Source organism: Colobus angolensis, unplaced genomic scaffold (genome assembly GCF_000951035.1).
Source record: "Colobus angolensis palliatus isolate OR3802 unplaced genomic scaffold, Cang.pa_1.0 Scaffold534, whole genome shotgun sequence".
NCBI classification, from domain to species: domain Eukaryota; kingdom Metazoa; phylum Chordata; class Mammalia; order Primates; family Cercopithecidae; genus Colobus; species Colobus angolensis.
The window spans coordinates 641670-657799 of record NW_012118866.1 but is presented as its reverse complement, the minus strand read 5'-3'; the positions used below and the strand labels follow the sequence as shown (position 1 = coordinate 657799).

Sequence of the window (16130 nt, the reverse complement as noted above, 5' to 3'; positions counted from 1 at the left end):
GGTTCAAGTGATTCTCCTGCCTCAGCCTCCCCAGTAGCTGGGACTACAGGCGCCCACCACCACGCCTGGCTAATTTTTTGTATTTTTAGTAGAGACGGGGTTTCACCATGTTAGCCACTGTCCCCTCTTCTTTCTGACCCAGCTCCATGTCTGTCTCAGTGTCTTACTGTCTGCAGGCCCCTCCACCAACCTAAGACCTGAATTCCTGCTAGGCTAAGAAAGGCCTGCTGCCAATGTGTGGAAGTTTAGTAGCCAGTCGGGGGAAAGGCCTGCCACTGAAGAACCTGGAGAGTTCGAATTTCTCTGTGAGCAACTTTAACTTCTGGAGTCAGGTTTATTATGGTGCTGGAGGCTCCTTCCTGAGCACCTAACAGTCCCCTGGAAGAAAGAGATCAGATAACAGACAAAATCCTGCTCGGCAGTACCTGAGATGGCCAAGCAATTCTTCAGGCTTGGGGCCCAAGTCACTCGTAGCAGCTCTGGGTCAGGGCTAGGTATGGATACTGGGCACTGGACTGAGCTCACAGGATGGCAGAGATCCCGGGGGTCAAGAAGACAAAGACGTCCATCTGAGCCAAGGCTGGCAATGCTGGGCCCAGGGCCCTGGCCCCTGCTCCCAACTTCGGCACACCATCTCTCTCCACCAGACCCAGGGCCAGGGCTGCGATTCTCCAATGGTGCCCACTTCTGGCGGGTGTCAACAAGCCCCAGCCGGCCCGAAGCACAGCAGAAGGCAAAGGTGTCTGCATCTAGGACCTGCAGGCTACTCAGCTCCTCGCTGTCACTGACATCTGGAAGACCAAGAGCAAAGGAGACAAGCAGCTGAAGGCAGATGGGTCTGGCAATTTGGCAGGGCTGGCTGGTCACAGGTCCCTTTCCACCAGTCCCAGGCAGAATAAATCATATCTCCCTTCCCACTCATCTCGCTGTTGTCTGCTCGGCTGGTTGGGTGCTGGTCCCTGGGACTACCTAATCCTGCCCCAGCATGGGAGCCTTTTGAGGCCAGGGCTCACCTCTTATTCACTGTGTATCCCAAACACCTGGCACACAGGGTTGAACTCAGTTTCCATAGTGGCTGAGTTGGGCTGGGGGGTGATGCCGGCTGAAGCAGCCAGCAAGGGGCAAAGTACCACAGTACCTGAGGTGTACGTGGTCTTCCAGGATTCCAGATCAACGACCTGCAGACTGCGGAGTCTCGCCCCATGGAGGACTCCAGGTGCCATCGCGGTGAAGACAGCCACCCTAGGCCAGAGACTCTCCCCTTTCTCATGCACACCAATGGTGCTGACAGCTTTAATGACATCTAGGGGAAAACAAAAAGAGGCTAAAATCCAGAACTTGAATGAAGGTTTGAAACATGACAGGCCAGCCGTCTTCCCCTGTACATTTAGAAGGTCAAGGAAGAAAAGGAGCTGCCAACCAGTTGGCAAGAGATGATGTTGACACATAACCACTCTGACTTATGTTTACATTTTTGAAACCATCAGAAACATTTCAGTTTCGTTATTTGTCTTATAAACTGTTTTTTGCAAATGGAATGAACACGCTGCTGATGTCACACCTTCAGCGACAAGTAACAGGTACAGAATTCATGAACTGATATTATTTCTTCAAAAACATGTTCCATGACCTCAAGTGACTTGCTAAAGCCTAGCAAGTACAGGTCACGTTACAGATGTCGTTGTCTTGTAAGGTGGACAAGAAAGTCCACATCTTTTTTACACTGAATGGAACATCCTTGGCTTTGAGTCAAGTTTTGTTTTGGTTCTTTTGTTTTTTTGAGAGAGAGTCTCACTCTGTTGCCCAGGCTGGAGTCCAGTGGCACAATCTCAGCTTACCATAGCCTCCGCCTCTTAGGTTCAAGCAATTCTCCTGCCTCAGCCTCCCGAGTAGCTGGAATTACAGATGTGCACCCTCATGCCCAGCTAATTTTTTTGTATTTTTAGTAGAGATGGGGTTTCGCCATGTTGCTCAGGCTGGGCTCAAACTCCTGGTCAGGCGACCCACCTACCTCGGCCTCCCAAAGTGCTGGGATTACAGGCATGAGCCACTGCACCCAGCCAAGTTTTAGTTTTTATTTGGTTGTCTCCACCCGCTAGGTTAACAGGCAGGTTCTCCTCTCTGTATTCTACATCTGAGGCTTCTCTTAATATATGCTTAATGCTGCCAAAGAGGTGAGCTCACTTGAGCAGCCTTAGCTCTGCCCTTGCCACTGCCCCTGCCTAGGGAGAGTAGTTCTCTGGATGAACTCAATTCCAGGAGCAGGTTACAGGAAGCTCTATTTGGGGATTGGATGTCATGCTGTGGTTGCTAATTCACCTTGTCTGCATTAAAGTAGATACTGCATTTTAATTCCCACCTGGCTCTGAGTCTACTTCTTTTTTTTTTCTTTTTTGGAGACAGAGTTTTGCTCTTGTTGCCCAGGCTGGAGTGCAGTGGCATGATCTCGGCTCACTGCAATCTCCACCTCCTGGATTCAAGCGATCCTCCTGCCTCAGCCTCCCCAGTAGCTGGGATTACAGGTGCCCACCACCACGCCCGACTAATTTTTTTTATTTTTAATAGAAATGGGTTTCACCGTGTTGTACAGGGTGGTCTTGAACTCCTGAACTCAAGTGATCCACCCAGCTCAGCCTCCCAAAGTGCTAGGATTACAGGCATGAGACTGTCCCCAGCCTGAGTCTACTTCTTAACTGGCTCAGATTAGGGGACAGGGGTGTATGAGTCACACTTTCCTAGAACCCCAAACCCCATCAAGTCAAATTCACTCACCACTGTCCTCTGCAACTTGCCACACCTGCAGATAACAACCTGGAAGGCCACTGGTCACCAGCAATCTATTCAGAATAGACAGAAAACAGTCCAGAACATGGGGAGCTTATCCACACAGGTCCCTTCTGCTCTCCAGCCCACTTAGCTTGGGACTTCCCATATCAGGAAATCTTACTGCAAGATCATCAAGGCCAACCACCCTCACTTCACAGATAAGAGGCAGGCTCAATCCACTTTAGGGAGACTGAGCCTAAGCTTCCATGTGTCATGGTCACCTAGAGAAGACACCAGTATGGGGCCAAACACAACCTGACCCAGAGACTCTTCGCCTCTCCCAACTAAGCAATTATCAGCCAAGAGCAACAGAAGAGCATCCTTCTGTCCCGTATCTATTCCCTGGAGCAACTCCGGTAGACCTGTTGCTTAACAATAGTCAAAGGGTACTGGGGGGCTGTGAAGCCACAGCAGTGGTTTCTTTGTATTCTAAATCTGGGTGTATCTGTGTGCACCCACTTGTGTACTCACATGTGCCCGTGTGCTGAGGGGGTGGGAATGGAGATGAGGAGGCAGAATACCCCTCAGGCATTTGCAGGCATCCCATCCTGCGTGGATGGTCTGGATCACAGAATTGATCATACCTGGTATGTGGCACGTGCTTTAGATCAAAGATAGACCTGTCTGAAAATCCTCCATGGCACACTTTGAAATCTCTTTCTGGGAATAAGCCCTACAATACAAAGGAGTAGTCAATCAGATAGAGCCAGTTCTTCAAATGAACATTTCAGAGGAACTCTAAGTGAGGAGTCAGGTCCCAGCCTGGCAGGAGGCCATGGAAGCCACTCAGCTGGTGATAGGGTGTTGGTGTGCTGGTATTTGGCAATGTTGGTCTCAGCTGCCTACACATACAGCTTCCTTTTTCTTTTGCACATCCAAAACCCTTCTAGCCTTTCACTAGCCCCTTTTACTACAGCACAAGCATTATACTCCAGGCCTTCCTAGAGAAGCCAGAGAAGCTTAACAGCTTCATCAAAGAAAGCAATGGACACATCCCCATTTCTCCCTCCATTCTCCTGCTGGAAACCAGGTGGATTCCTCTAACAATAAAAATTAACAATGACAACTTATCAGTGTTCACTGTGTCAGGCGCAGTGTTTAGGGCTTTATCACATTTAATTCTTACAACCTCCTATGATATAGGTACTATAATTATCCCTATTCTACAAATGACACAATTAAGGCACAAGGAGCTTCAGCCACTTTTCTAAGGTCATGCAGGTATTAAGTTGTGAATTTGAACCAAAGTCTGTCTAGCCCAAGTCCATACTGTTAGCCACTAGCCTCTACTATCTCCACGTAAGGAACGAGAGGCAAGGGAAAAGGAGGTGGCCATAGAAGAAACAAGGCAAACCTGGTGGTGAGCAGGGACGTAAATCACTTCTCACAGCGAGGCTCAGTCTGGGTGAACCCCTGACTCAAACCTGAGTGGAGATGGGGAAGATGATAGCTTCTGTAGCCTCTGGGTTTTATGAGTACAAATTTGGCTTTTTTTTTTTTTTAAACTTCTTTTTGAGACAGAGAGTCTCACTCTGTAGCCCAGGCTGGAGGGCAGTGGCATGATCTCGGCTCACTGCAACCTCGGTCTCCCCAGTTTAAGCCATTCTCCTGCCTCAGCCTCCTGAGTAGCTGGGACTACAGGTGTGCACCACCACGCCCAGTTAATTTTTGTATTTTCAGTAGAGACAGGGTTTCGCCATGTTGCCAAGGCTGGCCTTGAGCTCCCAATCTTAGGTGATCCGCCTGCCTCAGCCTCCCAAAGTGCTGAGATTACAGGCATGAGCCACCATGCCTGGTCTTTTTTAACTTTTTAAATTTGTGAAGAGACAAACTTGCCATGTTGTCCAGGCTGGGACTTGAACTCCTAGTATCAAGCAGTCTGCCGCCTCAGCTTCAAAAAGTGCTGGGATTATAGGCGTGAGCCACCATGTCAGTCTACAAACTTGGCATTTTTCCTGAGCTTTCCCTCTTGAGATTCTAATTCAGTATGTTTGGGAAGTATGCTAGGAATATGCATTTTAGCCAGCACTCCTAATGGCCCTGGTAGGGTGGTCCTCAGGCTACTCTGATAAAAACTGGGCCACATCTGCATGGGATCTAGCCTCTCCCAGGCTGAGCAGTGTTTTTCTATGTCCTTGTCTAGCCTCTCGGCCTCTTCTATTCTAAACAATTCGACTCAACTTCATAACATGGTGACGCCCTAAGATAAATTTACTTACTTTTTGTGAGACAGAGTGTCACTCTGTTACCTAGGCTGGAGTGCAGTGGCGCCATCTCAGGTTACTGCAACCTCTGCCTCCTGGGTTTAAGGGATTCTCTGATGCCTCAGCCACCCTTGAGTAGCTAGGATTAAAGGCATATACCACCACACTCAGCTAATTTTTTTTTTTTCTTTTTTTTTTTTGAGATGGAGTCTCGCTCTGTCACCCAGGCTGGATGCAGTGGTGTGATCTTGGCTCACTGCAACCTCCACCTCCCGGGTTCAAGCAATTCTTCTGCCTCAGCCTCCCGCGTAGCTGGGACTACAGGCATGCCACCACACCTGGTTAATTTTTGTATTATTAGTAGAGATGGGGTTTCACCATATTGGCCAGGCTGGTCTCAAACTCCTGACCTCGTGATTCACCCGCCTCAGCCTCCCAAAGTGTTGGGATTACAGGCATGAGCCCCACGCCTGGCCAAATTTTTTTTATTTTCAGTAGAGATGGCGTTGCACCATGTTGGCCAAGCTGGTCTTGAACTTCTGGCCTCAAGTAATCTGCCCACCTCGGTCTCCTGCTCCCAAAGTGCTGGGATTACAGGCATGAGTCACCACACTCGGATTGTTTCTTATTTCATTAAATAATTTTAAACAAAACAAAACAAAAAAGGCCAGGTGCAGTGGTTCACACCTGCAATCCCAGCACTTTGGGAGGCAGGAGGATTGCTTGGGCTCAGGAGTTCGAGACCAGCCTGGGTAACCTGGTGAGACTCTGTCTCTACCAAAACATACAAAAGCTAACCTGGTGTGGTGGCACATGCCTGTGGTCCCAACTACTCAGGATCCTGAAGTGGAAGGATGGCTTGAGCCCAGGAGGCAGAGGTTGCAGTGAGCTGAGATCCGGCCACTGCACTCCAGCCTGGGTGACAGAGCGAGACTCCGTCTCAACAAAAAAAAAAGAGATCCTGTCTCCAAAAAAAAAAAAAAGAAATGTGGGGCCAGGAGTGATGGCTCATGCCAGTAATCCCAGCACTTTGGGAGGCCGAGGCAGGTGGATCACTTGAAGCCAGGCGTTCGAGACCAGCCTCGCCAACATAGCGAGACCTCATCTCTACAAAAAAATTTAACAATTCGCCAAGCATGGTGGTGCACGCCTATAGTCCCAGCTACTCAGGAGGCTGAGGCGGGAGGATCACTTGAGCATGGGAGGTTGAGGCTGTAGTGAGCCAGGATCGCACCACTGCACTCCAGCCTGGGTGACAGAGCAAGCCCTTGTCTCAAACAAAAAGGAATTCAGGAGCAAACACTCCAATTCCTGCCCCTACATGGCCCTACAAGGTCATCTGCCTGTATGCCTCACTCCTCCCTTGTCCTCTGATGACTAATAGCATCCCCTGGACTCCTGATCTATCCTCATCTTCTATTCCTGGAAGCAGGAGCATGTTCCCTGTGATATTCCCTCATTTTCACCCTCTCCCTCTTCGAGGGTTACTTTCCCACAACTTGTAACTCTGCTCAAGCCTCTGTGTTTAGGAAACCTTCCCTCAGATCTGTGTTTCCAACTAGTTGCTGCTTTAGCTTCTTCCCTCCCTACATTTCCTGACTCTGCTTCCTCTTCATTTTTAGTCTTTGGGCCTAACCACCACCAGCAAAAATCCTGTAGCAGAGGTCACCAAGAGCTTCCCAATTGCCAGTCTTATGAATGAACTCTTCAATTCCTCATCTGATGATTTTTGTTTTGTTTTGTTTTTGAGATAGAGTCTTGCTGCCCAGGCTGGAGTGCAATGGCACGATCTCAGCTCACTACAACCTCCGCCTCCCAGGTTCAAGCGATTCTCCTGCCTCAGCCTCCTGAGTAGCTGTGATTACAGGTGCGTGCCACCACACCTGGCTAATTTTTGTATTTTTAGTAGAGATGAGGTTTCATCATGTTGGTCAGGGTGGTCCCAAACTCCTGACCTTGTGATCCACCCAACTTCGGCCTCCTAAAGTGCTGGGATTACAGGCGTGAGCCACTGTGCCTGGCCTTGAATTCCTCATCTAAATGATTTTTATTGGAATTCTAGACAGCTACTAACTCTTTTCTTCCTGAGAAGTTCTCTTCTCTTGGCTTCAGAAACATTGACCTTTTCTGAGATTCCCCTACCTCAGAGGCTATTCTTTCTTAGTATTCTTTGGGGGTTCATCTTCCTGTACTCATCCCTTAAATGTGTTCCCTGAGGTTCTGTCCTCACTATATTCTCCTCACTCCTTATATACCACACATTCACTAGGTGACTTTAACCACTCTGAGTATTTCAACTGCCTTCTATATCCTTAATCACTCCCTAAATCTATTTCTGATAAAGTATAACCCACCTCTTCCTCTGATAGCCCTCTGTAAACCACGAGACATTCTACAGCATTTATCTCTGTGCATATCTGCCTCCCTCTATTAGACTATAAGGGCAGGCCTAGTGCTTGCTGTCTTTCCGGTATCCAGGACAATACCTGGTAGATAACAGGAGCACCACAAATGTTTAATAAATAAATAAAAGTCGACATACTCAGCATTTATATTTCAAGTTACCTTGTTTTCCTTTACAGAAAGTCTGAGCGGTAATTTCAGATGAAGAATTTCATTCTTTTTCAGGCTTTCATAGCCAGCAACAAAGACTCCTAGAAAAAGAAGCAGAGGTAGCTGTGACAAATTGTTAGAAAGACTGCAGACCATGGATAGGTCTATAAACTCCACCCAATCCCCCAAAGTAAGGATAAATTCCTTCAGTGTGCAGCCTTGTATGGAGGAATTGAGTATCTGGTTGTTTTTTTTTTCAGACAAGGTCTCGCCAGGTCAGCCAGGCTGGAGTGCAGTGGTCTGATCACAGCTCACTGCACCCTCAACCTCTCAGGCTCAAGTGATCCTCCCATCACAGCCTTCAGAGTAGCTGAGATTATAGGCGTGGGCCACCATGCTGGGCTAATTTTTGTAGAGACAGGGTTTCCTTGCTTAGATTGGTCTCAAACTCCTGGAATCAAGCAGTCTGCCCGCTGCCTCAGCCTCCTGAAGTGCCCAGCCTGAAGATTTTTTTTTTTTTTCAGACAGTCTCACTGTTAGCCACACTGGAATGCAGTGTCATGATCTCGGCTCACTGCAACCTCCACCTCCTGGGTTCAAGTGATTCTCCTGCCTCAGCCTCCCCAGTACCTGTGGTGCACAGTGCACCACCTCACCCAGCTAATTTTTGTATTTTTAGTAGAGACGGGGTTTCACCATGCTGGCCAGACTGGTCTTGAACTCCCGACCTCAGGTGATCCGCCCACCTCGGCCTCCCAAAGTGCTGGGAGTACAGGCGTGAACCACTGCTCCGGGTCAAAGATCTTAATAAAAGGAATATTAGTGCTGATGGGGCATCAAATTGCTACAAGTGACTCTTAGGTGCCCAAAAGAGTGGGTTGGGTCCCTCTAGGCTTAGCTCCTGAAACCCAGCTCAGGAGTGAAATTCCCTCTCCTTCAGGGCCAGGAAGGTATACCACCTTTGTCATCAATCCATTCAAGGACTCGAGTGGCTCCTGAGAGGTCGAATGCATAGAAATCCTGGTACCTGCACAAAAGGGACATAAAATCACACGATGCACAGCACTTCACAGCTCAGATAACTCCAAGATGGCAGCCGCATGGTTCAGTGGCCCAAGCTCTGGAGTCGGGCAGACGTGGGACCGAGTTTGCTTCGCATTTTACTCCCTGTTTCTGGGACCAGGCCAGTCCGTTGATGTCCCTGAGCCTCTGTCCTCATGTGTGGACCTCCCAGGGTACCCAGATTTCCCAAGGTTGACATGAGGAATCAATGAGGTCATCTGTGTTCTGAGCTGAATTCAGAGCTGAACTCCCAAGGTTGACATGAGTAATCAGTGAGGTCATTTGTGTTCTGAGCTGAACTCAGAGGCTGGCGCAAACTAACTGGGCACTGCTTCTTCACAAGCGCGGCTCTTACTAGCAATCTCACAACTCGCGCACGCAGGAAGGAGCCATTTCCTAGAGATGGGGGCCTAGGCCCAGGCGGAGTCCTCCGCGGCGGCGAGCCCGGAGGCCATAGCTGGCCCACTCTGCACCAGGATCCCCAACGTGCCTCCCCCCGCACCCATCCGCCCGCCAGGCCAGATCCGGGCCCAGCTCCCGTCTCCCAGCCCTGCATGATTTACAAGCGCAAGGATTCCACCAGCCAGTCGTTCTCAAGATCCATGGCAACGGCCGCTTCCGGCGTCTCACTTCCGCCTCCGACCCTCGGGTCCGCGCGGCTCTCGCGACATGTGGGCAGGGCCTCCCGTTAAGGGCGGGGTCAAGAGGCCGAGCTGCGCCCCAGCCTGGGTGGGTTACTGGTTTTCTTTGCGAAAACTACGGGAAAGTGACCTGTGATCGGGACTTCCGGCTGTGAGCTCCGAGCAGGCCTTGAGGACCAAATGATCGCCCGTTTTAGGGCCGGGTGTTTGCAGCCCAAGAGAAGGGCAGTCAGTGCTCCAAGGCCAGAAATAATACAGGACCGTCCGGTTAAATTCGAATTTCAGAAAAACGGTGAATAATTTTTTTCGTACGAGTATGTTCATGCAATATTTGGTACATTTTATTAGATAAAATTAATGTTTATCTGAAATTCGAATTTAACTGGGTGTCCAGTATTTTTATTTGCTAACGCTGGCAACCCTACTGACGGCCAGAGAAGAGAGTAGGCGGCCGGCAGGGTCTGGATCCCAACTCGGCGCTCCACTCCAAGCCCGGCGGGAGGATTGAGTAAAGCCCGGCAGTGTAGTGTCTGCAGCCGCCTTTTACTAGCAAAGAAACTAGTGACACTTGCCTGCGGCAGTAGGTGGCAGAAGTGAGAGTAGAACCCGGCGCCTGGCACGAAACCTGGCATACAACAGGCGTTATTTGCTTGCTGAATGAGTGAAGGAGTAGGAGTCCAGAGTCAGTGCCAGGCTGGTGCCATGGCATGGAGTACTGTGGACTTTTTGGAGCCAGCCCCATCTCACTGAACACTCTGCCCTCCAGCCCCCTTTCCCTCCCAGCCCCTAAAAGATGGGTGGAAGGAGAGGACCAGGCATTGTATGTAAAGAGCAAGGTTTTATTCACAAATTCAACATGGAAGCAGGAAATACAGCAGGAACATAATCTGTGTCTGTATCAGCGATATTTCTGGTGACCCAACCAGAAATCACAGTAATGGGCTCAGGATTTACATCCAGATGGGGCCGTCACCAGGGTCCCATTCAGCACCTTCCCTGGGTGGGCACAATCTAAGCCACGCTGTTGTGTCTGTCCCATTATTGGTATCATTTCTGCAGTATTTGTACCAGCAGCCTCCTGTACTGAAGAGAAACATACAGAAGAGTTGAGCCAGGGAGGGGCTCCTGATAATGATAGGGGTATACTGCCATTCCTAAGTGCCAGATGTCTGCAGAGGTGGGCACCGGCAGGCTGTCAGCTGAGGCAGAGCACCCTGAATTGCCTTGGAGGGGTCAGGGGCAATAGTTTTCTCAGAACACAGCCCCAACCACCCAGGGTTGTCATGACAGTCAAAGGAGATCATGGAAGTAAATTCAAGTACAGTGCCTGCTGCTGGGCTAGTGTCAGTGTCTTCACTCCCCCACCCCAACTCTGCCCCAGACCTCACTCTGAAGCCCCAGACCTAGGCACTGCTGCTTCTGAGATTCTCTAGTTGGTCTGCATGTGTCCGAGCTTCAAAACCAAGGGCACTAGAGGTGACGTTGTTTCCCTTCCGACTCAGCCAGCCCAAGCTCCTAGGCCTTACATCTGAGGTCCTTAGGGGCTGCTGGTTCTATGCCTCAGGAAGTCAGGGATGTCAGTTGAGGCTGGGTTGGACCTTTTCTAGGGAATGCCTCTCCTTTCAAAATGCACACACTATATGCTAGGCACAGTGGGGGATATGAAGGCAAGTCCACAACAGGTGCTGCCAGGGAGCTCACAGACTTGTAAGAGCTCCTATCTACTAAGGGCTGCCTATGAGCCAGACACCATGCTGAGCATTTGACATAAATGGTCTCATTTAATGGGAGATGGGCCTTATTATTATCTTCATTTTGTGGGTGAGGAATATGAGGCTTTAGAGAAGTTAAAGGACATTTATAAGGTCACAGAGCTACTCAGTAGGTAGGTTATGAGCCCAGCACATTGCAGTCAGAACCAACATTCTACCACATCACACTGCCTTCTGCACACAGCAGCAGGGCCAGGGAGGGTGGTGTGCAGTAAGGACAGCACCAGGAGCAGGGAATGGAGGAGTTGCCACTCAGCTGGGCTAGACCTTAAGGCTGGCTTGCCTCCAGCTTTGAGCCTTGAATCCCATAGATCAGTGATTGACAACCAATCATGATTTGGGGCCCTCTCCCCCAGCAGACATCTGGTGATGTCTGGAGGTCTTTTCAGTTGTCACAACTTGATGGGGGGAAAGGTGCTATGGCACCTAGTGGGTAGATACCAGGGATGCCACCAAACATCCCATGATGCACAGGTCAGCCCTCACAAGAAAGAATGATCCAGCCTAGAATGTCAAACGCACTGAAGTTGCTAAACCCTGCCACTGGACACTGAGGCAGATGAGAAAATGGGAAGAGCTCTGGTCAAGGTGAACAAGGTCCAGACTCTGTCTTGGCTACTGACTTCTCTTTCTCTCTCTGGGCCTCAGAGTCCCAGTTCAGCCACGAGCACACACAGGGCATGGCAAAGGTGGACTTGACTAATGCAGCAGGGAACAGCACAGGTGGGACAACACTGCGTGGACTGAGGGAGAAAGGTCCTTCTCCAAAAGGCTGATGATCCCAGTCTGTTACTTTAGACTGGGTGATGAGTCGGGGGAACTTCTTTCCCTACTTCTTGCCCCATAGGGTCTGCCAGGAAGGTCAGCTTCCTTTCTTTGGACTGTTCCTCCTTTGAGCTCTGCCTCAAGAGGGAAAAGCCTGGAACCCTGGCTTTCTGGGGTCCACACCCATAATGTCCTGGTCAGACAGTCACACCCTAATACAGTACTGGGTGGTAATTCCTCCCATGCAGGATCCAGGGATGGCCCCAGCTGGGCCCTCCTGACATTGGAGTGGGGGCCTGGCTCACCTGGATGTGGGGTGCGGGGTGGCTGAGGCTCACGCCCAGAGCCTTCTTTAGCAGGAGGATCCTGAGCAGATCATGACTCAGCTGCAGTCTCTGGTCCCTCAGGGAGGTGTGGGGAGCTGTCCCCAAAGGGGATGGGCTGGGAGGCTCCAGACTCTTCTTGCCCATGAAGTGACCTAGAAAGGAGGTGTCCGGCACAAGGAAGTCAAGCAGGGAGGATCCTACCTCAGGGGGAAAGTTCCTCATCTTTCCCACGTTTCCATTCTTGTGGCAGGAAGATACTTAACCTTCCTGTTCTTGGTCCTTCCACCTCACCAAGGAGCCACAAAGGTGTCTGGGTGGTGGCAAAGCCTGCTCCCTCAGCTTTTCCTGAACAGGTAGAGAAGATGACACAGCTGGAAGGAGGGTGGGATGGTCCAGGCAGGGTCAGGGAGAAACTCTGCTAGTTGTGTGGCCTGCTTGGACAAGGGAGGAGAAAGGGCAGGGTAGGAAGTGGAGAGTGAAGAGGTGCCTGGAAAGTGGAGGTGCAGCAAAACCACATCAGGGGTTAGAAGATTCGGTAAAGTCTTGCCTAAGGTAAGGGGCACCGGCTGGCAGTGGGATTTAGGATCTAGCCCAGCCCTGTCTTAAACTGGCTGCCACTGACCTGTCCAGGTCTCAAGTTCACATCTATTAAATTAGATGAGCCCCAGGGTTTCCCACCTGCTTCGACACTAGTGTCCGTGGCTGAGGAGCAGCCGGAGGGTTGAGAAGGAAATGGGGTCTGAGTAGGATGAAGGGCACTTTCTTGCCCGGTCCGCGAAGACTTACCGGTGGCCCAGAGGTTGCCCCGCGGGTGGACTCGGATCTTGCCGGCTCGGTTGCGGGGCTCCGGGAGATCCCAGCTGAGCGGGGCGACGTCTGCAGCGAGCAGGGCGAAGAGCAGTAGGCTGCTGAGCAGCTGAGCGCCCCCCACCCGCCGGGCCATGGCTGTGCCAGGGCAGCGGCTCCGTTCTGGCGCGCTTCCCAGCCGCTCGGCTCCCGGACTGCCTTCGCTCCTTTTAAACCCGCGCCCCTGGGGGCGGAGCCTGCCCTGAGCAGCCAAGCAGTGCTGCGTGCCCGCCGCCCTCCCCACCCTCACGCTAGGTTACCGGGCAGGGGCACCCCTTTTGGGTCGCCCATAGATCTGCACACTCACACTCTGAACCGCACGCGGGCACCGCTTCCGCCAGGGGCTTCTGGCTGAAGCCCACCACCTTCAGGCTAAGGACCGGGCACAGGGCACCGGGCAAACAGGGGCCCGGCCCTGGCGGCAAAGCCGCTTCCTCTGGCCCTGCCTTGCCACTGTACCACGGCTTTCGGCCAAGTAGGCACTTCAGCCATCTGAGCCTCTCTTCATGAGGGTAGAGGTCGGGCGAGGAGCTCTCCTCCCGGGTAACAGCCTTTTTTTTTTTTTTTTTTTTTCTTTTTCTGAGACAGGATCTGGCAGTATCGTGCAGGTTGGAGTGCGGTGGCGCGATCACGGCTCACTGCAAACTCAACCTCCAGGGCTGGGCTCAAGCCTCAGCCTCCCCAGAAGCCGGGACCGCAGGCACACGCCTTCATGCCTGGTTTCCCGCCCCCCCGCCCCTGAGAGACTGGGTGTCCCTAGGTTGCTCAGGCTAACAGAGGCATTTTTACAGTGTCCAGCCAAGTGCTAGGCACCAAAGGACTTCCATAAACTAATCCCCATCACCTCCGCCCATTGGGGGAATCTGATCTGTGTTCACCTTGCTCTCTGCCCTCTCACAGCCAGCACCACAGTCTGAAAATGTTCTGGTACACAGTAAGTGCTCAGGATGGGAATGCAGACTGATGGAGGGTGGGACAAAGGGCCGCTTTTGAGGAATGGGCATCCAGCTGCAGGGCCTGGCTTATGGGCAGGAAGCCGACCTCTGGGTCAAGGAAGTGGAAAGAGCACTGCACCCAAGACTGCACTGCACCCAGGAGTCCATGTACAAGCTGTGACCCGGCTGAACCTCACTTTCTTCAACTGTAAAATGGTAATAACCACACTGCCCTAATTTTTTTACATGTTTGAGCATACGTGCTCTGTGGCAGGAAGCAACAATCCTGTAGGACCTGCCCTCTCATACCTGACACTTTGTTCTCCCCAGGAGCTGTCTGGACTTCCTTGGAAAGAACTTCTTGATCAGTGGCATCATATAATGAGCAGAGGAAGACACTGTGCTCCAGAATAATACATTTATGTTTGCTTAATTAACTGAAACTCATTGTTCAGAGCACTACACTAGACACAAGAAGAGGGGTGACAGATAATTCCCTGCTCCCAAGGGAGTTAACCATCTCCTTGGAGAGACAAGTATACAAAGGAGAGAGTGATGGAGGAGCGGGGTGCAGACCACCCCTTGGACTCGGGATACCTCTGGAACACGGAACAGCATGGCTATGCCAGAACCTACTCCCATCTGGCTTGATAATGGGACCTGCTTCTAGGACTCTTGCTAGTATCTAGCTCAGCAAAGTTGCTAGCTCTGTGGATCCCCATCCTAAAAGAGGAAGCTCACATGAAAAACTGGCTGCCATGCCCAGCTGGAGGCCCAGCTTCCAGGAGCATGACACACAGGACAGGGATGTTTCATTTCTGGCCCTGGCTTTCCCCCGAATCTCCATGCTTCTCACCTCCCACTCTGGCATTTACACCTCTCTGCTTTCTTGTCACAGCTTAGCCATGGTGTACAGATATAGCTCTTATCACCTTCCAGTAATCATTCCTTTGTGACCCCCCTCCCTCTCCTCTGCATCCATTAAGCCCCCATCCTATCTTCTCTAGTCCATGGATATAGAAATTAGAGTGAACACACAGAAGCTGGTATTGATTGAGTGCTGCATCACTTAAATGCTTGAAGGAATCTTATTTGGTAGGTTTCTCTCTCCTCATTTGGTAGGTTTTGCTCTCTTCATTTTATAGGTGGGAACAGGCTAAGAGGTTTAGCCACTTTCCCAGGCATCCCACTGGAATCAGATTTCAGGTCTGTCTGGACCACTGCATCAGGCCCCCAAATCCATGCAGTGCAGATACAACTCTCCTTAAACTACACCCACTCCCATTGTACCATCTCAAATTTCAACACCAAGTTCGGTTTCGATATCTCAGGAGGGAGAGGGAGCGGGCACTGCATTTCGAGCTTCACCTCTCTTCCACAGGTGACTGGACCTTGAGTTCTGCTAAGTTTATACTTAAGCCAAGCTTCCTCTCACACAGCCTGGGTTCACAGCTGCAACCACAGCTCTGAGGCTGGCCCCAGGCACCCTTGGGACCATTTGATCTGTCAGCCTACTACAGAAAAAAAAAGGGGGGGGAGGGGCTCTGAGAACCCTGGAGAAAACAGCAGGGGAGCACCTCCACAGACCTAGGAGCACTCACTTTACCTTAGGGAAAAAAATGGGAGGCACAGGGGAGAAGGTGGCTTGCTCAAGGGAGTGCTAGGCTCTGAGTTTAGCATGAGGACCTCAAATGCCAACTGCTTGTTCCCTAAGTCCACTCTGGTGGCAAGAGAAGTCCAAAGGCCTCAACTTCGTGGGGAAAGGCTAGCATTGAATTGAATGGAGGTACATGGGGAAGCTCTTCAGAACCCACTCTTGACCCTCCTATGATTCTACAACATTCAAGGACATGCACAGAAAATGTAAGGCAGGTTCACAAAGCAACCTATGGGGTAACTAAAAGGGTGAAAGATACATGGCAAATCCTATCATACCTAACACCAGGAAAACATTTAAAGTGCACCAAGTTTTTTAATAATAAAATTGCTTTATCAAAAATAGTGATTAAGAATGGATATTACAGCCGGGAGCCGGGGCTCACACCTATAATCTTAGCACATTGAGAGCCTGAGATGGGCACATCACTTGAGGCAGGAGTTCGAGACCAGCCTAGCCAACATGGTGAAACCCCATTTCTACTAAAAATACAAAAATTAGCCAGGTGTGGTGGCATGTACCTGTAGTCCCAGCTATGCAGGA

At 50.8% G+C, this 16130-nt stretch overlaps 2 protein-coding genes across 3 annotated transcripts in view; both read right to left on the bottom strand.

The window, feature by feature from the left end:
• WDR73 (WD repeat domain 73) overlaps positions 1-9303 on the bottom strand; it is an 11370-nt gene extending 2067 nt beyond the window's left edge. Inside the window, exons 1-7 of the mRNA XM_011961065.1 lie at positions 9209-9303; positions 8543-8610; positions 7596-7684; positions 3411-3499; positions 2773-2837; positions 1139-1303; positions 426-791 (exon numbers count right to left, since the gene is read on the bottom strand). Of these exons, the coding sequence (XP_011816455.1) occupies positions 426-791; positions 1139-1303; positions 2773-2837; positions 3411-3499; positions 7596-7684; positions 8543-8610; positions 9209-9249 (883 nt within the window). The 5' untranslated portion in view covers positions 9250-9303. The remainder of the gene's footprint in view (positions 1-425; positions 792-1138; positions 1304-2772; positions 2838-3410; positions 3500-7595; positions 7685-8542; positions 8611-9208) is intronic.
• An 801-nt stretch (positions 9304-10104) lies between these two features.
• Positions 10105-13539, bottom strand: NMB (neuromedin B). 2 transcript variants are annotated; one of them, XM_011961064.1, is made up of 3 exons: positions 12936-13539; positions 12129-12301; positions 10105-10369 (listed from the first exon to the last, which is right to left on the bottom strand). In XM_011961064.1, exons 1-3 carry the CDS (start codon positions 13090-13092, stop codon positions 10334-10336), a joined length of 366 nt encoding a protein of 121 aa, XP_011816454.1. In that variant the 5' UTR covers positions 13093-13539; the 3' UTR covers positions 10105-10333. The 2 variants fall into 2 exon arrangements, with proteins under 2 accessions (XP_011816454.1, XP_011816453.1); XM_011961063.1 differs by having other exon boundaries at positions 10105-10364.
• Positions 13540-16130: the final 2591 nt, after the last annotated feature.